General features: G+C 38.2%; 1 protein-coding gene and 1 pseudogene across 3 annotated transcripts; both read right to left on the bottom strand.

Moving 5' to 3' along the window:
* Positions 1–7,942: 7,942 nt before the first annotated feature.
* On the bottom strand, positions 7,943–12,543 carry LOC111396420 (annotated as a pseudogene).
* Positions 12,544–18,523: 5,980 nt separating this feature from the next.
* Positions 18,524–21,395, bottom strand: LOC111395402 (PHD finger protein MALE STERILITY 1). Of its 3 annotated transcripts, XM_023021378.1 has the most exons (4): positions 20,872–21,395; positions 20,133–20,400; positions 19,983–20,053; positions 18,524–19,754 (listed from the first exon to the last, which is right to left on the bottom strand). In XM_023021378.1, the coding sequence occupies exons 1-4, from the start codon at positions 21,167–21,169 to the stop codon at positions 18,670–18,672; spliced, it is 1,722 nt and encodes a 573-aa protein (XP_022877146.1). In that variant the 5' UTR covers positions 21,170–21,395; the 3' UTR covers positions 18,524–18,669. The 3 variants fall into 3 exon arrangements, with proteins under 3 accessions (XP_022877146.1, XP_022877144.1, XP_022877145.1); XM_023021376.1 differs by having other exon boundaries at positions 18,524–20,053; XM_023021377.1 differs by having other exon boundaries at positions 18,524–20,053; positions 20,133–20,199.
* Between the last annotated feature and the right edge of the window lie 1,291 nt (positions 21,396–22,686).

Genomic DNA, 22,686 nt, shown 5'->3' with positions numbered 1-22,686 from the left:
ACCTCCTTTCCCAACGGGCATGGGTCTAATTAGGTCAACCCCACATTTTGCAAAGGGCCAAGGTGCTGTCACTGGGTTTAGTTCTCACGGTGGAGTGTTTATGATGGGGGCGAGGCGCTAGCACTTATCGCATCTTTTGACAAATTCAAGGGAATTTTGTCTTATTGTAGGCCAAAAGTATCCTTGTTGTACGATCTTGTGGGCCAGTGAGAGTCCGCTGGAATGGTTTCCACATATTCCTTCGTGAATGTCTTGCAGGGCGTACTGGGCTCCCTCTTCATTCAAGCATCTTAACAAGAGCGTGGAATATCCCCGTTTGTATAGTATATTATCAATGAGAGTGTACCTGGCCGACCTTGTTTGGAGCTTTCTAGCCTCTGCAGGATTTTCGGGGTATTTTTCAGTTTTCAGGTAAGAGATGATCTCGTCCTACCAAGTTGGTTTGGGGTCTATCATCATCAGGACCACTTTATCTAGCTCGGTAGATGGTAGGGATATCCTTCTTATGGGAATGCTATCGAATTCCTTGATTCCCTCACTGATGACTAGGCGAGCCAATGCATCGGCATGATTGTTCTGAGATCGGGGAATTTGTTTGACTTGGGAGGTTTTGAACCTTTCGAGTTCTTTTTTTACAACACGTAGGTAGTTGTCCATCCTATCTTCTTTCGCCATATATACATCGTTGACCTGAATCACGACTAGCTGTGAGTTGCTGTGCAGGATTAGGTCGGAGATTCCTAATCCCGAGGCCATTTTTGCTCCAGCAATAAGAGCCTCGTACTCAGCCTCATTATTTGAGGCTTTGAAGTCGAATGGCAAGGCTTCATAGAACATGGCAAGGCTTCACAGAACATGCGATGATCAGGGCTGATTAATACGACGCCGGCTCCAGATCGTTCTCCGGTGGATGAATCGTCGACATAAAGTTTCCAAGGGGTTTCTTCCTGTTGTTCTTCAATTGGGACGTTGCAAAACTTAGAGACAAAGTCGGCGAGTGCCTGGCCCTTTATGGAGAAACGAGGCGTATATTGATGTCGAATTGTCCCAGCTCTATTGCCCATTTTACCATCCGTCCAAAGGTGTCGGGTCTTTGTAGCGTTTGTCTCAATGGAGAGTTAGTCAGGATCTCAATGGGGTGTTCCAAGAAATATGGCCTCAGTTTTCGTGCTGCCATCAGCAGGGTGTATGCCAATTTTTCTATAGTCGAATATCTTAGCTCGGTTTCATGAAGCGCTTTCCTTACGTAATAAACCGGATGTTGAATGCCATTTTCTTCTCGGGTTAGAACGGCGCTAATGGCGTGCTCTGAAACTGATAAATATATCTTCAAGGCCTCACCTGTTTTAGGTTTTGAAAACACCAGGGGTCTGGCTAATTATCTTTTTAGCTCGTTAAAGGCATCCTGATATTCTTTGGTCCATTCGAACTTCTTTCTACCTCGTAACGTGTTGAAGAAGGGTTTGCATTGGTCCGTAGATTTGGAGACGAACCAACTGAGGGCCGCAACCCTTCAAGTTAAACTTTGTACTTCTCTGGGTTTAGTTGGGGGTTTCATTTGGATGATAACTTGTATTTTTTCAGGGTTTGCCTCGATTCCTCGGTTGTTTACGATGTAACCTAGGAATCTTCCTGAACTGACCTCGAAAGCACATTTTCTCGGGTTCAACTTCATTCCATACTTCCTCGGTATATCAAACATTTCGGTTAGGTGTTGACAGTGGTCCTTGACCTTTATGCTTTTGACCAGCATGTCGTTAACATATACTTCCATTATTTTTTCGATCTGCTGGGAAAACATGGAATTCACGAGTCGCTGGTAGGTGGCGCCAGCGTTTTTGAGACCGAATGGCATTACTTTGTAGCAGTAAAGACCTCGATCAGTTATGAAAGACGTATGCTCCTGATCTGGGCCGTACATCGGTATCTGGTTGTATCCGGAATACGCGTCCATGAAGCTGAGTAGCTCATGCCCGGCTGTGGCGTCCACCATTTGATCTATCCTCGACAATGGAAAGCTATCTTTGGGGCATGCTTTGTTGAGATCAGTGAAATCTATGCATACCCGCCAATTTCCATTGTGTTTTTTCACAAGGACCAGATTCGCGACCCACTTCGGGTATTTCTCTTCATGGAGGAAACCGTTGTTCAACAGTTTTTGCACCTCTTTGTTTAGTGCTTCATATCTTTCAGGATTCATAGGTCATCGTTTTTGTTGCTTTGGCCGAGTTGAGGGATCCACCTGTAATTTGTGGCATGTAATATTAGGATCTATTCCTCTCATGTCACGTGATCCCAAGCGACGACATCGAGGTTCTCTTTAAGAAAAGCCACAAGCTTGCTTCAGGTGGAGGGCTGCAACTCGCACCCAACTTTGAGTTCCTTTGTTTGGTCCTTGGCACAGACTCGAACTCCTTCTAGTTCTTCTACGGGTTCTCCGCCTTCAATCCTTGTCCATGGGTCTAAAGGAATGAGTTCGAATTCCCATATGTTCGCCATATGTACCCCCGAGAAGCTGTGTTGATGGCTGGTACAGGTATTTCATTGGCAACTTTCGGCGAGCTCCCTGTTTCCTTTGACTTCCCCCACACCATGGGGTATGGGAAACTTGATAGAATAGTGATATAGGAAAACTACTGCTCTCAGGCTGAAGAGTAGGGGCTGTCCCATCACAGCATCATAAGGGGAGGGGGTGTCGAACACCACGAACTCGGAGTTCGTCTTCAACTGCCGAGGTGTTGATCTAGACTCGACTTTGAGTTTGATTGATCCTTTGGCAGAAGTCAAGGCTCTGCTTAATCCTAGGACCATATTTGGGTATGGTTGAAGAAAGTTAGTAGGGATACCCATCCATTTTAGGGTGTGGCTGAATAGGATGTTCAGAGAGCTTCCTGTATCCACCAAGACTTTGGGGATGGTTACCCCGGCTACAGGCAACGAGATTACCATAACTCCGTGGTAAGGATGTGGGTCCACCTCCTTCTCGTCAAAAGATAGTTGCTCCTCTGTGGCTTTTTTGAGATTTTTTTCCGTTATGCCTATCTTTGAGAGATTTGCAATGATTGGTCTCTTTGGTTTGGCTTTCTCGACTTGTGTGTTTATCCTACTCCTCAGCATGTTGACTTGTGGCCTTGGCAGGTCGACGTTGCAGGCCTTTGCAGTAGCTTGATCCCCTCGGATAATTCCAGTCCCGTAAGGGGTGGGAAATTTCACACAATAATGATAAATTGACGTGGTAGCCTTTAGTTCGTGCAAAATGAGCCGTCCCAATATTGCATTGTAATTGGACGGTAAATCGACCACCACAAAATCCGCTAAGATTCTTCTTTGGCGAGGAGCTTCGCCGAGCTCCACACTAAGGACTATCTGACCTAGGGCTTCGATAGGATCCCCAGAAAATCCTTGTAATTTCCTTGGATACGGTTAGAGGTAGCAAATTGATATTTCCAACTACCTCAAAGTTCGTGAGTACAGTATATTGACCGAACTTCCATTGTCCACTAGAGTGCGGTGGACTTTCACTCCGGCGACCATCATTGTAACCACCAGGGCGTGACTTTAGTCTTGGAGGATTCCTTCAGGATCTTCTTCCATGAACCAGAACGATTCGGGGTCAATGCCGATCCTAGGGATTTGATTCCAGTAGTTCGGTACGGTTTTTGTACTTCGGGCTTGCCTTCGCCTGGCCCTTCTGGATCCTTCAATATATTGATTTCCGCCCACCATCATTTTGATTTCGGTTGGGGATCGCCTGTTGGGTTCGTGTGGGGCCCTCTGCAGCCGTGGCTACTACATCGTAGGTCGATCCGCTTCTTTTGGCTATGCAACAAACTCCTGTAACCGACCTCGTCGAATTACTGATTCAACTTCCTCTTTTTAAGTCCCGCCAGTTATCAGTATCATGGCCCATCGTTCTGTAGTATCGGCAGTATCATCCTTAGCGTTGTGCAGCCTATTCATTTTTCAGGACTATAGGTCTGCGAAATGCTTCTTTTGTGTCGGCTTGCGTGAATACCTCTTCCAAGGAGGCTTTGAGCGGGTGGTACTCTCAAAACTTGTATGGCTGAGCCCTGGGACGTTCTCTTTCTCTCCTATCCTTCTTTCTTTCTGGTTGAGGACCGCGGCTTGGTTTTTTTTCTTTCACCACATCATTGAGGTCAATTTCTCGTCTTGCTTCCTCTTGGTCAGAGGTTGCCTCCTTACCGCTAATGTGTTTCTCAGCTCGGTTTAGGAACTCGTGATAAGTCCTTGGGCCGTCCTCATGTACTGACCACCAGAATCTTGTTTTTGGTCTTAGCCCTGCTAATACGGCCATGAGTGCCGCATCATCAGATATTTTTTCTATTTCCATGGATTGCTTGTTGAACCTACTCAGATAGCTTTTGAGGGATTCACTTCTTCCCTGCTTGATGCTCACTAGACATTCTTTAGCTGTAGTTACAGCCTTTAAGCCCATAAACTGGGCCAAGAATGCCATGGCTAGATCATCACAGTCTTTTACCGACCTTTCGTGTAGCCTCCTAAACCATCTCTGAGCTTTGTCTCCTAGAGTTAGGGAAAATGCTCGGCACATGATTGCGTTACTTGCCCCCTGTAGTTCCATCCACGAGGTGTATTTGTCAAGGTGGCTGAGTGGGTCACTATCTCCTTCGTATGCGGCGATCTGGGAAATTTTCAATTTTTCAGGCAGTGGTTCTATGAGGACATCCTTGGTGAAGGGGGAATGTCGTTTGTTTTGGTAACTTTTCGTGCCACCTTTGTTTTTATCCTCCAGTTTGGCAATGCGTTTTTTAAGCGCGCTTAGTTCGGGTTCTGTTTGTTCCAAAGGGCGTTTCAGGTCGGTTTATCTTTGCATAGGGGTCAGCGAGTGATGAGTCCCCAATCTGTCGAACACACTTGCAGTCCTGCTTGCCTTAGGTTCCTTGCTTTTGACCTCGTCGGTTTGGCTTCACGATGATTCTCCTCTTGAAAAGTGAAGAGTCCTCCTGGTGGGGGGACGCTTTGCCTTTATCCTTACAGGAGATTACACCTCGGTATCTAGTGGGGACGAATGGGCTTGGCTCCTTTCCATTCACCCTACTGCATTTGTCAATTTTTCTAGGGCTTCCCTCATTGCAATCATTTGAGGGTCCTGCCGTTGTGGAGAATTCAGTGGTACATTCGTTTCGTGAGGGTGGGTGTGAGATGGATTTTTGGAACTTGAGCTATAACTCATGGGCATTGAAAGAATTTTTATTTTTTTTTATGGAGCAAATGAATCTATTTTTCACAATTAGGGCCCTCCTTCTAGCGCTAAACTGTTGATGTCAAAATTAGCAAAGATGATTTTGAACCAACTTTAAGAAAAAAGGCGATTTGTGTTTAGAAAAGATCACAAAGATGTGATCGTGCCATAAGTCGTTATCTCAATTCGTTCTACCTTTACAAGGGTCCTATTCAACTATTTATACAGATTTCAGCCGAAATTACATCAAATCAATCAAATGAACAACAGTGTCGAGCTCGCAACTTGGGTCGCCGAATTCTCCAATGATTGGTCAACGAGGCCGGTGGTCATGTGCCAATGTATTGCCAAAGTAATGATGACCTGTAGGGCGCTGAAATTCGAGGACTTGGAATTAGCTATCCCGGCCAGCGATGACATCACCTGTGGCAAGTGTCTCTGATTGATAGGGTGATGTGACAAGGGGTAATCATGGTGTTTTTCTAAGATAACGACGGGTAACTCCGACCTGAGAGTGTGGGCCGAACTCACTTCTGCAAATCCTCCTTTTGCCCCACCAATGCCTCATCCAGAAAGGCCACATCAAGATCGGGCCTCTTCTTCCTGATGTGCCCTATCAACTCCTTCAAGGCCACAACGTACACATCCTGGGCTACCACATCAAACTCGTAGGACTCCTTCCAGGCCTCCACCGTCTTGTCGATCTTGGCCTCAGCCTCTTTAGCCCTTTTTATGGCCTACCTCGCCCTTTCATTGGCCTCCTGAACCCTCTGGATGGCCTCTCAAACTTTGCTATGCTCCTCTTCTGCTCAAGATCTGGCCTCTTCCTCCGAGGCCCTCAACACCTCAATCTTCTCCATCAGTCGCTCCTCGACATCAAGCCTGGAGTTCAGCTCAATTTCCATCTGGTTCAGCTTCTCCTTATACTCCTTCTCCCACAAAGCAAACTGGGCCTTTTAGGCCTCCATGCTATCATAAAGGTTGAAGGCTAGATCTTTGGCCTCTATGAGTTTATCCAGCTCGGACTTCACCTGTTTTTAGAAATCAAAAATCAAGCAAGTCATTAAGGCATTTGTTAAAAAAAAAAAAAGAACGAGGTATACCTTATCCGCCACTGCCATCATGTACAAAACTGATCGGTGGCCATGGAGCTGAGCAGTGACTAAAGCCTCGCCAATGGGCATCTCATTCAGACAGCCCTGCTCCCTCTCACCCCAGCTCTGGGTAAGTAAATTGGCCGACTCCCTCAAAGGCGAAGTGAGCGAGGCAGTCATGCCCCTGGGAGGAGAAGGAGCCCGGAGATAGTCCAGAAATATCTCCGATCTGTGTCCCACCAGACTTTCCCAGTCCAACCTTTGTAGATTTGGGCACCGATCCTTCAAGTTTGCAGAACTGGTCCCCACAACAGAAGGAACAACCGGTGATGGCAACGAGGAAGATGGCAGGGTCGGGCTCGGCAAAGTCACTACCTCCGGAATTCTCAGTGATGGCGGGGGTGCAAATCGGTTCCTCTTTAACGGAACCTCTTCTTCCACTTCCTCAGAACGGCTCTCCATCCGATCTGGAACTTCTCTTTTTTTTCCCTTCGATGCAGCAGTCGCCTTAGCCACCTTATAGCCCCGCATTTCGTCCTGATGACCTGAGAGAAAAACGAAATGCTCAAAAAGAAAACATGTATATGCATAAAGAAATTATAATCACGAATGAAGATTAAAATATTACCTGAGCTAGAGGGAGCCGAACTTGAAGCTCGTACTTGCAGCGGTCCGATCCGATATAAGTTCGAATCTGAAATTACAAACTTATAGGACCTCTGCTTTTTAGGTAACAATCTTATTTTCTCAGCTCTTCTCTGTGTGTCTTTGGTTAACGTCTCCTTCTTGTAATCTGCACAAAGAAAAATACCGAGGTTAGCACTTCGTAAAACATATGCCTTGCTAAAAGACTAAAACCCAAAAAGACACTTACATAACGAATGATAGAGCCTGGGAACCACGTCTTCCCTATTCACCTCGGCAGAATGAAACTGCCACTCCCCCGATATGTAAAACCATTCTTCCTTCCATTTCTTGATTGAGGAAGGGGTGTCTAACACCAAAGAACCTTTCGTCCTGGGCCTAACGCTTGTGTACCACCAGCTCGAGTTCTTCCCATCCTCCTTAGAAGTAAATAAAAAATCGAATTGCTGGACACTCAGCTCGGGATTTCCTATTTGGTCCCACAGAATAAGGGTGGCTATTAAGGTTTGCCACTCGTTAGGGCATAGCTGCGTGGGAGCTATGCCCCAAGAAGAAAGGAATTTACGGATCACCTCAGGAAAAGGAAGCCTAAGGCCAGCCTGGAGGATAGCCAAGTTCAGAGCAACACATCTCTCAAGAGGAGTGTCAGCTCGGTCAAAAGGCTCTAGTATTATCATAACTACCAAATTAGGGATGGCGTATTTAGCTCGCCAGCTGGCCAACACATCCCCTGTCACAATCGACCTATAAGAACTCGTCCCCCACTCCCCGAAAATACCCTCCTCAACATCCTTACCGGATCCCCCTGCTCCCTTGGAACCCTCACATCCTAAGTCCATCACAGGATGCCCTAGGTCAGTTGGGTTAACTATAGAAATAGGAATGAGGGTAAAAACTTCCCTACAACTAGAGGACGAACTCGAGGGAACTGACTCTTCCTGCTGGTTGCCCCAGGAATGAACTCTAGACTCGTCCGAACTCATGTATAAACTAAGAAAAGAATCACAAACTGAAAGGAGGCAGCAGATAAGAATAGAAGGATGCCTGGGAAACGAACTGAGAAAACGACCTCACTCGAATACAAGAATACGAACTTAGGAAAATCGCCAAAATATCTGAGAGAGTAAAAATCAGCGAAATAGGAAGAGAAATGATTGACCAAAACCGGATTTAAAGAAAGGGAAGATGAGAGGGCGCGATTTGAGCCATTCATCCGGAAATAGAGGAAAAAAATATCAACGGTCCAAAACTCTGGGAGACAAAACGACGTAGTTTTGGCCAAAGCTTGCTGAAGAAGCTATTTATAAGTGGCGTACAGCTCATCCATCTCTAAAGATGACACCTGTCACAACCATAAATGTACTACTTGGAAAAAGCATCATTGAGGTTAGCCCCCCCTACGACAGGGCTGACCTGGGGGATAACTGTTGACATCCGAACTCCGATCTGGTAAAAACAGTTCGCTAACCCACACCTCAGTTAAAATTGAGTTCGGCCCACACCCTCAGGTCGAAGTTACCCACCGTTATCTTAGAAAAACACCATGATTACCCCTTATCACAGCACCTTATCAATTAGAGACACTCGCCACATGTGATGTCATCGTCGCCCGGGATAGCCAATTCCAAGTCCTCGAATTCCAACCCCCTACAGGCCATCATTACTTTGGCAATACATTGGCACATGACCATCGGCTTCATTGACCAATTGTTGGAAAATTCGGCAACCCGAGTTGCAAGCTCGGCACTGTTGCTGATTTAATTGATTTGATATAATTTTGGCTGAAATCTATAAAAATAGTTGAATATGACCCTTGTAAAGGTAGAGCGAATTGAGATAACGACTTATGGCACGATTACATCTTTATGATCTTTTCTAAACACAAATTGTCTTTTTTCTTAAAGTTGGTTCAAAATCATCCTTTCAAATTTTGACATCAACAATTTTCAACAATAGATAAGAAGTATTTATTACTACTAATGTGGATGACTTTTGTAGAAGCCCAAGAAATAAAATGAAATTAGGCTATTATGTTATGATGATCTAGCACTATGAATCTATCTCATTCAAGAAACGAGTTGTGGAAGCTCAACCATTTAAGATTTTGAAAGCCCAACAATTTAAGAGATTAAGTTTAAGTAAATTTGATTACAAAGATTTAAGGAGTAATTGGGTTGCCCCAATGGTCATTTACATGGCATTTCATCTAGGCAACCCAGGTTCGAATCACCATGTAGATGTTTTTATAAAACTTTTTTATGAATTTTTTTCAGGCTTAAAAACTATTCAAATTCTTAGTTAAAGATCTAATTTAAAAAACTTTATGATAATACAATTCCCCCCATTTAGTTTTTCATTAAAAAGAAATGTTACAAGAAGTGGAAGGTTACTTTTTCACTACATCCTTCTTTAAATCCGAATTTCATCTTATTTTCTCTCAAAAAAATATATTTTATGTCAATTTAAGCTAAGGGAATAATAAGGGTGAGAAGAAGAAAAACTTTCTACACATTTGTTCTTTGATATCCAAGAAAATTCAAAATAGGTTGAGGTGCAAGTATTTATTTTGTTTTTTAAATTATGATTTTCGATAAATGTTTCAATGAAATGGTACATCCGGGTATGGTGTTTCGGCACTACTATAGTTTGAATGATCATTCTCCGGCTCTACGTGTTATGATAATGCTATAGATATCGAATTTTACCGAAAATCCATCTACGTGCGACAGTATGAATTCATGGTTCGAATTTTCTAATTTGATTACGAAATGCACCGATGATATCTATTGAGTTTCAAACTCATGGGTTAAATCCCTTCTTACAGGTTGATTTTGTTCTTTTGTTGGGGGCGCGGATGATGGTCGTTGAAGATGCAATTTGAGATGAAAAAGTCGGTGAATTAACAACTTTATATTGATTATAAAATATTTGTGTTTCCTATTAATTAGTTTTCTATGGACATCATATATGAAATTATTTTTACGAACATTTTCTTATGAATAGGTTATGTTCAAAAAAAAATATATATATATATATATGTGTGTGTGTGTGTGTGTGTGTGTGTGCGTGCGCGTGTGTGTGTGATCTAGAATTTACTTACAAAACACTGTCTTCAAAAAAAAATTGTCAATTAATTAATGTTACTGTTTTCTTAGAAATTTCAGTTTCTGCTCAGATTTTAAAAATTCATAACTAATTTGTTACTTCGAATTTTTTAACAAAGCTAATGGCGTTTGATAGCCTCATAAGTTAGCTATTGAATAAGTTAAACCTCGATAAAGTAATAAGCTCGATTATATAATAATTTCTTTCAATCCCGACTTGGGCCAATGGACTAAAGTAATAACCTCGCTAAATGCATTAAGTAATAAAAAAAAATTGAATCCTTAAGGGCCCAATAAAAATATAAAGTAATAATTATTGGATTTCATTGAGGAAAAAAATATATATATATATATATAGAGACCAAAATCTTTTAATCAATCAACAATACCCATACAATAATCATTCTTTTTGAAAATATGCATCTATAGTTGATTGTTTTTTCTTCTCACCTAAATCAAAATGAACCCCATCCTTAACTTTTTGTAGAGCATACACAACTTTCGGAATATTTTGCTCGTGTTGTAGCAAGTAGTTGCTTAAGGTGACCATTACTTGAAATGCCTCTTTTGACTACACATTTGGGACCAGGATCATTCTCATCATCATTACTGTTAATTACCGATTGAATAATTTCTTCGTCTGTAGGTGATTCCATAACTGCATCATTTTCGCTAGGATAGTTCAAAAAATGTTCAACATCCATCACATTTCTATAGTGTAAATTAGAGATGACATCATTTAATCCTAGGATACCTTCATCTAATTCACCAACTTCTGGTTCGGAAACATTGTTTTCTTCTGATCGAATCTTGCAATGCCAAAAACAATTTGCAATTGTTGTTGTTTTCACATCAAAATTCCAAGCCATGTTAGCAAAATTAATAGCATCCAAAATATTAATTTTTTCAAGATTTGGTGCTTCAACCTCAAGGCCTTGTAAGATACTAGAATAAAAACGACGACGATAATGAGCTTTGAATGCTCGAATAATCCCAGCATCACATGGTTGAATCTTAGACGTTGTGTTACGAGGTAAGAAAAATAACTCTACATTTCTCAAGCCTTCAACTACCTTTGGATGAGCTGGGCAATTGTCGACTATTAAGAGAACCTTCCTGCCATTCATTCTCTTATCAAACCAACCAACAAAATCTTGAAAAAACAAGCCAGTCATCCAAGCTTTCTTGTTGGATCGATACTTGCAATTAAGATTGTTCATGTTCACATTTTTAAAATATCTAGGATTTGCATACTTACCAATAACCCAAAGTGATACTTTGTCAGATCCATCACCATTGCAACAAACAACAACAGTAATTCTCTCCTTATCTTTTTTGCATCCTTCGAGCTGCTTGGTAACAAGTGAATGATCAACTTCCAATCGGTAAAATAATCCAATTTCATCCATATTGTAAATATCTTTCAACTGAAACTAGTCTAGTTTTGATCGTATTCCAGGTAAAGCATTTTCAATGTTCTCCATGATAACTGAACCACTTTCACCAAAACATCGATAAGATTTGATTCCATATATTACCTTGAAACGTTCTAACCATCCACTAGAAAAGCTGAATTTTGGATTAGTTTCACCATACATTTTTTGCAAAAACTCTTTTGCTTTTCCTTGGATATTTTCTCCAAACATGTTCACTTTATTTTTCCCTTGAAGAAACCACTCATACAAAGTTTTCTCTAAATCAGGATATTTTGCCGATTTATGCCTTTTAACATCGCTATTTTTCATCTCATTTGACAAATATTCCGACGCCCTTTTGAGAGTGTTCGATATTGTTGATTGACTAATAGTCAAATCAAACTTTTGTTGCACCCATGCTTGCATATCTTTTTGGCTAATAGTTGGATTCTCTTTTTTATGCTCACATATTGCACTCCTCATTTTATCGGTTAAAGTTGATTTTTTTGCTCATTTCAAATGATGAGAAGACATTGGAGGAGAAACAAAATATTATATGTGCTTGGAATATGTCTTTCAAATATCTAGTTTTTATAGGTAAAGACTAAATTTTTTCATTTGCTATGTACGTGAACTTAGTTTTTAGAGACATTAAGTTTCACTAAAACTTTTGAGCTTCCCTAGATTCAAATAATACTTTGATTAGTGTCTTTTGATTTTTTTTTTCACCACATACAATGTACATATTTTATATTGAAAAGCTCTCTCTAAAATAATAAATATTTATTTATCGATAAATGAATAATTTATTCATTTGTCGATAAATAAATAACCTCGCTAAATGAATATTTTTTTAGGTCCCGAGGGTATTATTTTATCGAGGTTTAACTGAACTTAGAATCATGTCAATCTGATGTCGGTAAAATTTTATATGTCACTTTAAGTAAACATAGTGTTGCCATTTTTTGAAAATTCCAATTTCTGCCATTGAACTTAAAAATTCGTAACTCAATTGTTACTTGGGATTTTTGGTCAAAACCAGTGGGATTTAATAGCTTCATGAATTAGCTACTGAATAAACTCAAAATCATGTCAATCCAATATCTATGGAATCTTATATGCCACCTTAAGTATGCTGCGTTGGGTTACTTCCCAAATCGAGTCGCTATGAGGTTTTGAAAAATATTTTAACATCTCATATGTCACCGACAAAAACTGAATTTTGGATATGTTATATTATGAGAAGTTTCCTACATTCCCTTAAAGTTTCGTGAAATTTCAATCTAGATTACCATATAAACGAGTTTACTTTAAAACTTATTGTGCAAAAATGGAAAGTCAAACAACAACATTTATTTTTAAATTTTAGCCTAGAATTTCACGTAACAAAAATATATTTATGTGTGGATGTCACATGAAGACATTAGGAATTAGTTTATTTTGTATTGAGCTATGTTGTCATTTATTGTCTTTTAAAAAAAATATTCTTAAATTAAATCTTTATAATTTCCTCTAAAAGTTTAGCTATCTTTTTAACTTTACGGCTAAAAGTACAATTAATCTAACGACGTTTCGATCCTTGCGAATTGGGGCGTTACAACTTTCAAGTCCCTATAAGTCGGCATGGACATAGTCTAAAGGTCTCTTGGTGACATTTAAACCTGTCTCAAAGATCACTTTGTGAAATTTACCTAGTACACAGGTTTTACAAAAGTTTAGGCCCTGTTCTCTTTGCCTTACTAAATCGTTTTCTATTTTCGATTTTTGAAAACAGTGAAAACACGTTCTCTTTTCCATTTTCGAAAACGAGTTTTCAAAAACCAAAAAAAAAAAAAAAATTGTGAAGAAAACCCATAATTCTTCACAAAAATAGAAAACAAGTGAAAAACGCAAAAATCAGGCAAAATTGCATCACTGTTCAAACTCTTCCATCTGTCTTCTCTCTTTGTTGCATAAATGCACATTCTCTTCCCCCTCTCTTTTGTCGGCGCCGGCATGAGGAGGCGATGAAGGATATGCCCTGATACCGGCGTGGGCGTGGGGTGTCTCAGCATCGCCTCCCAAGGCTGCTGCTAGTTTGGGCTCGTCTCCATCTCTTCTCTCTTCGACGTCGGCTGCGATTTGGGGAGCCTAAGGTCGTAGCAGCACACTCTTCGACTTCGGCTATAGTTCGTCCTCTTTTCACTCTGCCCGTTGGTTTTTTTTTTCCTTTTTTCGATCTAACGGCGATGACAGTTGATGGTAGTGATGGTGTTGGTGTTAATTCGGTTGATTTGTTTGATGGTGGTGGTGACGGTCAACGATGGTGATGTGGTGGTTGAATTAATCTTAAATGTGATGATATGTTTGATGATTTGAATTGATGTGGCTTCTTTCTTCTCTGTTTTCTACGTATCCCCTTTTGCTGCCGATCTTTATCCTATGTGGTGGTGGCGGCAATGGCAATTTTTAATGACTCATGACGATGATGGTGGTGGTGGTGGTGGTGGTGGTGATTTTGGTTGATGGTTCCTAGTGTTGGTGTTGATTTTGACAATGGTTGGCAATGGTGACTGGTGGTGGCATTGTGGTGGTATTGATTTTGGTCGACTTTGTGGTGGTGTTATGGCGATGTTGTGTCAGTTTCTTCAACAAAATATTATAAAAAATTATTCTGAAAATTTCAAAGTAAACGCATTTTTCATTTTTGTATTTTGAGAAACAATTTTGCAAAATGACGAAAAGAACATATTTTCAACAATTTCAAAACAAGCCCTCAAAACACAAAACACAAAATGAATTCAAAACTCAAAACTACAAAACCAAAACACAAAGAGAACAGGACCTTAATGTTTTGATTAAATCTTTTCCAAGTAACTTCTGATTACTTAAAGATTTTAGGCCTTTGTTCTAATATGCCCCAATCTCTTATGCCATAGATCAATTTTATTTCAGTAATGGTAAAGAGATTGGAATTAGGAGTTATATCCTTCATCTTCAAGGATCCCTAAAGGTAAACCTCATTTCAAATTAAGAACATATCTTACATTCATAATTGCCATCATGCATTTTCATGGCAATATCATCAATTCCAACAATTTTCATGGCAATATCATCAATTCCAACAACAATCTCTGAGTTATTATCCCCTATGTAAACATTCCCCTATGTAAACATCCCCTATGTAAACATTCCTAGGTTCTATTTCTTTGTAATTATAAAATCAAGATTTTATATGACACATATGAAAGATACACCCTAAGTCTAATATCCAATCCTTATTAATTTCCTCATTGGCTACAGTCATAACATACAGACTGTCAAACCCAAATTAAATTGTGTTGTTGTTTAACTCCCAATAATTTTTTTCTTTTTGTTTCTTTTTTAGCTCAAAATAATCTTTTTTGAAGTGTCCCAATTTTTCACAATTGTAATATTTCTTATTGTTCTTATCTTTAGATTTTGATCTACCTTTAGATTTTCCTTTTCCTTCTTGGTTGGAAAATTTTTCTCTCTTTTTAACTCTTCCTCTTACAGATATGCTCTCTTTTCTAGGGTTAGTTTTGGACTCCTTTCTAACTTCTAAATCCCTAGATCTTAAAGCAACAACAAGTATTGCGTGTGTCCATTTATCCACTGAGTATTTTATTGCATTCCTGACTTCTTTATAAGAATCAGGAATGAATTTAGTAGAATTTAGTAAAATCAAAAGGCGGCTTTCATCATCAAATTTCTTCTCATTATACGCAAGACTTTTAACTATGATACTAAAATCACTAAAATTCACCTCCTAGTCATTCCCAGGGTCCATTCTAAAGTTAAATAGCTTTTTCCAAAAGATAAATTTTGTTTGGCAAAGTTTTAGTTAGAAACATAGTATCAACAGCAATCTATATAAGGTTCTAGCAGTTTTGGCTCCATCAACTTGTCTTGCAATATTATTATACAAATGTAGAATTATAGATTTATAAGAAATTCCGCTCATGCCTTCAATTTCATTAAGTTTAGAATTAAGTTCATCAGAAAAAGTTACAAGATCATCAAGGGCTTTAGTGACCCTCATTGAAACAAAAAATATGGCTCTTATTTTTTGTTTCCATATTGAGTAATCCCCATTTATATCAAATTGTGACAATTCGACCTTCAAATCCATTACGGATTCTATAAAAGGGTGGCATATACTCATGGACATAGAATAATCTCGAATTTAAAATTAACTAATGAACAGAAAAGGTTTTGAAAGCTTTCCAAGAATTTAAAGCAGGTAATAATGCATCAAACTGAAGCAGAAACAATAATAATTGATACAGAATAAATGAGTCTTGCAGTTAAATAATCGCACCAAATAACAGTCGAGAACTTAACTAATACTGTATCCTCCAAAAGCATATTTATATGTGATTCAAGTCACAATATTCATACATGGAATGTATCACATGCATATATCATCTATCAAGTATCAAAAGGAAATTGCTCTACAGAGGTCTAAGTGTTAGAGCGTTCTCATCATATACTGATTTAAACAGTAAAAGAAAACTTTGCTCTAATCCCAATCAGAAGCCAAGAAACTCTTCTTAATCACCTGGAGATCACAATATTCGGCGTACTGCCTTAGATCAAATTACCTTCTCACAAGAAGGAAAAAAAAAAACTTAAATCATTCTATAGGTAAAAAACCAGATCTCCATAAAAGTTTTGACCCGAAAGAAACTTTTATTTGAAACTTTGCACTCCTAGAGAACCCGATGGCTCTAATACCAGTTGTTGGGTTTTGTAATCCTACAAATATAAAAAAGATGAACAATAAACCACAACCACAGAGAAGAAAAATAAAGGAACATAAAAAAATATTCACTAGGTTTCACAAATGCCTAATCTAGGGGGTTCAAAGATTAGTCCAAACACTAAGCACAACAGAAACCTTTCAAAAAGAGAGTATAGATTATGAAACCTAACCAGAGAACTGCTTGCAATTCTACAGACTTAATCATTGACCTACAAACAAATCTCTTAAATTAAACCTAACCAGAGAACTACTTGCACTTCTACAGACTCAATACTAGCCACTATTACAGACCTAATTTTACGGTAGTAACATGAACCAAAGGGGATTCCACAACTATTTTGGCTAGAACCTCATAAGAAATCATAGATCGAAACAAAGAAGAAGACTGAGAACTACAGAGAGAAAGAGGAACTCAAACGAAAAAGTTAGAACGAAAATGAATAATCCAAACTACTCCCAACCCCAAAGAGTCATAGTGAAATGACTTATTCTCAACCGTAGATTGGATTCAACTTTCCATCATCCACGTGATGAAGCATAGTCCAAGTTAAAGATTGAGGGCCAATCTGGGATTGCCATATAGCCATTCATCTAAGTTTCCTTTAAGAGAGTTGTTATTGTTGAGAAACGTGTTTTCCTTACAAGTTTATTTGAGAATAAGGTGAACCCATCTTTATATTAAAATTTCATCTTGTTAACTAGAGGTAACAAGTAAGGGTAAAACTGTCTACTAAGAGCCTAGATGCTATTAAAATAAAGGGTGGTTACATTCACACCATATAAAGGGTGGTCATATAAATCAAGAAAAATATTAAATTTCGAGACCATTATTAAGTTGAATGATATATAAATCAAGGAAAATATATTAATCCGACCAAGTGCACAGGAATCAATATATTCAAGGGAAATTGCAACCTAATAATCGAAGGAAACATGAGCAATGTTCAAGAACCAAGAATTGTCTAAAAACCGATCAAATCTCGATTTTGGTTTTGAATATTTTTTAAATTGGACTGAAACCTCCAATTTTAGAGGATTGATTTTGGTTAAAATGTTCACTCCTAAATTAAATATAAATTATGATGTGGATATCCTCGTTGGCGTATTATGTGGCAAAATAAAACATAATGGGATACCATGTCATTTTTCTGTTATCCACATAGAACTTTGTGAGAATTTTGATAGAATTGTAGTTTGGAACTAACAAGATTCACAACCAGGGGCGGACCCACGTGGGGTCAAGTCGGGTCAAGTGACCCCACAAGATTTTTGCCTTTCTTTTTTCAAAAACAATAGTTATTTTGATCTATTTACGATCTACTCTGACACATTCATTATGGATGTTAAATGAAGTTGAAATATTGTATTCTTAATATTTTCGCTCATTAATGGTGTGCGAAATGATCAATCATAGTAAAAGTTACGACGCATCTAAGTAAGCTGTTCCAAATTAGTATTTCAAGGATTTCGATAATATGCAAACTTTCAAAATTCATCAAAAATCATTTGCTATCCGAATCCACAAATCGCATATGTCATGCAGAAGTTCGTTTCGAAGACTACATCATAGTCATATCGAATGGTCCAAACGAAAATCGAAATATTAAATATGCGTTAAACGTATGTCTCAAAAGAGACGTCTGACTTGTCTTATCTATCAAAAAAAAAAAATTTTAATTATTTCAATATCTTTTATTATTTTTGCAAGATAAATTTCTTAATGTAATTTACATCATTTTATTAGGAAAATTTACGTNTTAATTATTTCAATATCTTTTATTATTTTTGCAAGATAAATTTCTTAATGTAATTTACATCATTTTATTAGGAAAATTTACGTGAAATATGACATCAAAAATTTTAGAATCGTTATGGATTAAATGTAATTTACTTTAAATTTGAATTTCAATTAAATTTGGATTTTATTTCAATTCATTTACATTATACATTCAACTTGATTTTCTTGGTGTCAGCTTAGTGCTTGCCAACAAAATGGTAAATAGAACTATACAAATAGCAAAATTTATTTAATGATAATGATAATAATGTAATTATACGACGTTTTCAAAGTATCAAAATACGTATTAGCTTATTTTCATTAATATTATATTTTTTCAAAAAATATATTTTTTAATTTTCGACCCGACCGAACAAAAAGTTTAGATCTGTCCTTGTCCACGACCTTAAGATAAGAAACTAACGAAGTCCATTTTAAAGTTTGTGGACCTTTTTCGATCACAATATAAAAACATCAAATATCTTTAACGATATCATGGTAAGAATTGACACATATGCTCAATAATATTGTATCTTGACGTAAATATTATCATTACAAACATGTCCAACAATTAATTAACATTAGCGTAACCTACGAAATTACGTAGGTTTTCTTGCCCTTTGTTAATTTTTATTTTTCTATCAACTACGGTATAGAAGGGAAGTGCAAGATATCTTGCTCACACGTCTTGCATAGAAATATATTTGGTATTTCTTCACTATTTGGTATTTGAACACAACGTGTGTGTTGCCAAACATCACAAATATCACAACATACCATTCTCTCCCCATCATCATATTTAGTTCCACAACCACAATCCACCACAAAATTACTCGTTAATCCTTCATATATCCCACTATTGACGATTTCTCTTTGTCCTTCAATGCCCTCAAACGTGATTTTACCACCCGGTCTCACCATCTCGAAAACTAAATCCGTCCCTTTGAGATTAAAACCTGTAACTGATTCTGCGATAAAGTTTCTCAGTCCCAAATATATTTCTCTAAACGTCTTTTGCACTTCAACCTTGAGCTCATCGAACGTGGCATTGTTTTCCAATATGAAACACTCGTATGGCGTCGCGACCTTTACTAACGACAATGCTCCTCCATCACAAGTCGACCAAACTACGGCGCAATATAGCTTTGATTTATTTACCACAGATTTTGAGCCGAACTCCCCACCATATTCTTTGAAAAAGTATTTGGTGTCAAGAATAATTCTTGAAGCTACAGAAATAGTGCCAAGCCCTTCAGCACTAGTCATTTCCTTTTGCTCTACAAGGACATTTTTGTACAAGGAAATTATATCCTTCATAAGTTGAACCCATGTAACTTTTTGATGTGGCTTCAATTTTGCTTCATTAGTCACCATCAAGAACTCTTCCTGTTTGGGAAATTCGTTAGAAATATCTTCCAAACAATATTCCAAAACCTTTGTAACAGGATTTAAACAACGGCGAACGAAATATTTTCCCACTATATGGTTCCCTAAAGACTTCAGAACAAAATCTAGTAAACCCGTGTCACCAATGTAAGCACGGGCAGCATCGCGTACTTCTTGTCGAGAAACCCATCTTAATTCAGCTCTCTTTAGAGCTTGAATCACTACTCGGATTGCCATTTCAACGCGCTTAGGGGACCATCTACAAGATGTGTCCGACAATATGAGTCCAGGATACTGGGAACTATACGTGGTACTGCTGTCCTTCGGTACTTCCAATGTTAACTCTAACATGAAATTAAATAAATCACCTAAGGTTATCAAAGAATGTCCTGATAATATCTGATATCTCGATAGTAAAATTAGTATATCATTTTTACGAGCGTCGAGGTGATGAGCAAGTAAGCATAATGGCACATTTTGTAAGGCTTTAACGGCACTTTCATACATGTCTAAGTTAATGCCAAAGCTTCCACGACCAAATACGTAGTCCCAACGACCAAACCAAGGCTTACCATAGGCCACAGCATGAAGTAATCTTAGATCCATGCCTTTCTTCTGTGACGTATCCTTAAAACTTACTTTCCTACAACACGAGGAGTGTGTTAAAGACAGAATTGAAATAAATTAAGGTTTTACATGAAGTAGTTCAGCATCGAACAAACCTTGCTCCTAATCCAGCGCAAAGACGATCCCAAAATTCCATGATTTGGTAACCAGCCAAGTCCGAGCCTGTCTCCAACCCATTAATGCACAGCAAATGACCAAATCCATTACTGTGAAAAACACCATGCATGGTATGTCCTTGTAATCCTATCAAATTCGACTTGCACATTGAATTCGTGTTATCGTGGCTCAAACAGGCTGGAATTGTGTTCTTGGAAGGCAACAAAAAGTGGTACTTTTTATTACAAATCATGTGATGTCCCCAACCTGAGCTACATTTGAATCAATACTAAGAAAGTTATACATAGATTAAAACATTGATAAAGGACAGAAGAGTTGCATTTGAAGACAGCGAAAATTAACATAAAGGCTCGAAAATGTTTGGTAATATATGCCTGAAGACAGTTTATGCAAATACTAGTTTCCCTCTTGTAACACTTCAAATTTTATATGAGGTGGTTCAACATAGATTTTCAAGTCCAGTCGCCACTTATTTAAGGAAACTTATATGCATATCAGCCATTTGATGATAAATGAATCCAGTCTAGAGGTTAAGGGGTATGTCAAAAATCAAGTCATACCATTGCTCGAAAACTTAAACTTTAAGATGAAGTGATTATGGAAGAACTGCAAAGAAATTAGTCGAACTGATAAGAATTACAAACAAAACAAACAAGACTACTCATGTATAGATAGACAATTTCACCATGATTCATATAACTTTGGGGTCGACCGTACCTATATATTGACAATGCTGGCAGTGATGGTGAAACGATAACTCAATTGGCTCCTCGATCACAAACAGTAATACGTGTAGCGAAGGATGCCGAAAAACTTCCAGCTGAAATGACCAGCTTGTCATTGCACCAGACAGATGAGTTTCAACCTGCCCAAACTCCAGGAGCTCTCTAACATTTTGTAGAAAGGAGCCATTGAACTCTGCAGGGTAGCCTCGTTGCCCGAATGTCTTGAATTTGAAAACTGTCTCCCCTCTTTTCCTCTTCTTGCACCCACTAAGATCTAAATGGGACATCATAGTGCTAGAACTTACAAACCCACGAAGAAATTAAGTAGATGAGCGAAAGAGAACTTGAAAGAAGATATAAAGGTCATGCTAATTGGTATGTAAAAATGGACAGAATTTGAAAGTCGAATTTACTATACCAAACATGCTATAAACGCTCAGACTTAGCTTATATATATACATAGCTGGATCACACGCATAGTGCCGTAGAATACATATGTAGTGGAGAATTAGCAAATGAGTTATGGGAAAATGAAAATGGAGTAAGGCAAGCTCACAATCTGCATGATATGTTATCAAAATAAAGCTGTGCAAATCTATCGGAAAATTGCATGGCTACAAAAGAGTTCTTTAGTAAATTAATGACACCATGCTTTTCATCATGCAACCATCCACCATTTAAATTCCTTGTATTACGGCAATTTCTATGGTAAGCAAGACTTATCTTAAATCTGATATATAATTCCAATTTTGTTGGCCAACTACCCAACATGGGATATTTCATGAACTCGATTAGGCCTTGTATTATTATTATTAATCCAAGGGTTCATCTCTTGGGGACTGCTCAGTGCTCAGTTAGAAAACCTACGTGATAGTTTTGAATTAAGATAGAGGTTCAACACAGGTGCCTATAATGGCCAGTCCACTATCTTCCACCCTCTCAACCTTTTCCCTCTTGGCATCTCACTATAGGAACATGCCTATTATATATATATGAAATTTGAATTCTTAATATGGTATTAAAGCTTATTGAAATTCAAAGAGCAAAACAATTCGACCAAGACAAAAAATGAGCACACGGAAGATCGGTGTTGCTTAAATGAGCCACCATCTCAGATTGGTTTGTGCATGTTAATGGATAAATACTTATTTCCTATTTTACCACTATATACTGTTATAAAATTGTTATTTCAATATATTCGAATTATATTTTTTTCTTATTATTAATTAAGATATATTTCATTTACCTTTTGATTTAGATGAGAACGCATACACAAAAAGTAGTGCTGTTATAAAATAGGGATAATTGCAGTAGCGGTCCCAAACCTTTCAATTATCTACAAGCTATACCTTAACATTTTAATTTTTCTGTTGTGGTCCCAAACCTTTCGGTTTAATGGCAGACGGAGTCCATTTGACAAATTTCATCCAATGTTCTATTAGTTAACCTTGAAATAAAATGTTTGAAACTTGAAAAATTAAATGAGGGATAAAATGGTATATTTACAATCTCTATAATAAGAAAAATTTAAATAATTAACCAAAAGAAAAATTACTGTTCATCTCTCCAAAGATCCCGACCCTTCCATAAAACCAAAAGGAACTCAATCACTATCGCCACAACTACCCATCTAGATGATGCCTGCCGCCACCACTGCAAACCTTGTAAGATTTGGGTTGCTAAATTTTGTGAGACCCAGCTACCTATAACTATGATCCAAAGTCGTGTCTTGTTTTGGCCCAAATTGATGACCCAATTGTTGATCCAATTAAGGGAAGGATCTGGAATGGCTAAAATGTATTTGCTT

This window comes from Olea europaea, chromosome 6, assembly GCF_002742605.1.
Source record: "Olea europaea var. sylvestris chromosome 6, O_europaea_v1, whole genome shotgun sequence".
NCBI classification, from domain to species: domain Eukaryota; kingdom Viridiplantae; phylum Streptophyta; class Magnoliopsida; order Lamiales; family Oleaceae; genus Olea; species Olea europaea.
The sequence above is the reverse complement of the archived record's forward strand: the minus strand, read 5'-3'. Positions and strand labels throughout refer to the sequence as shown.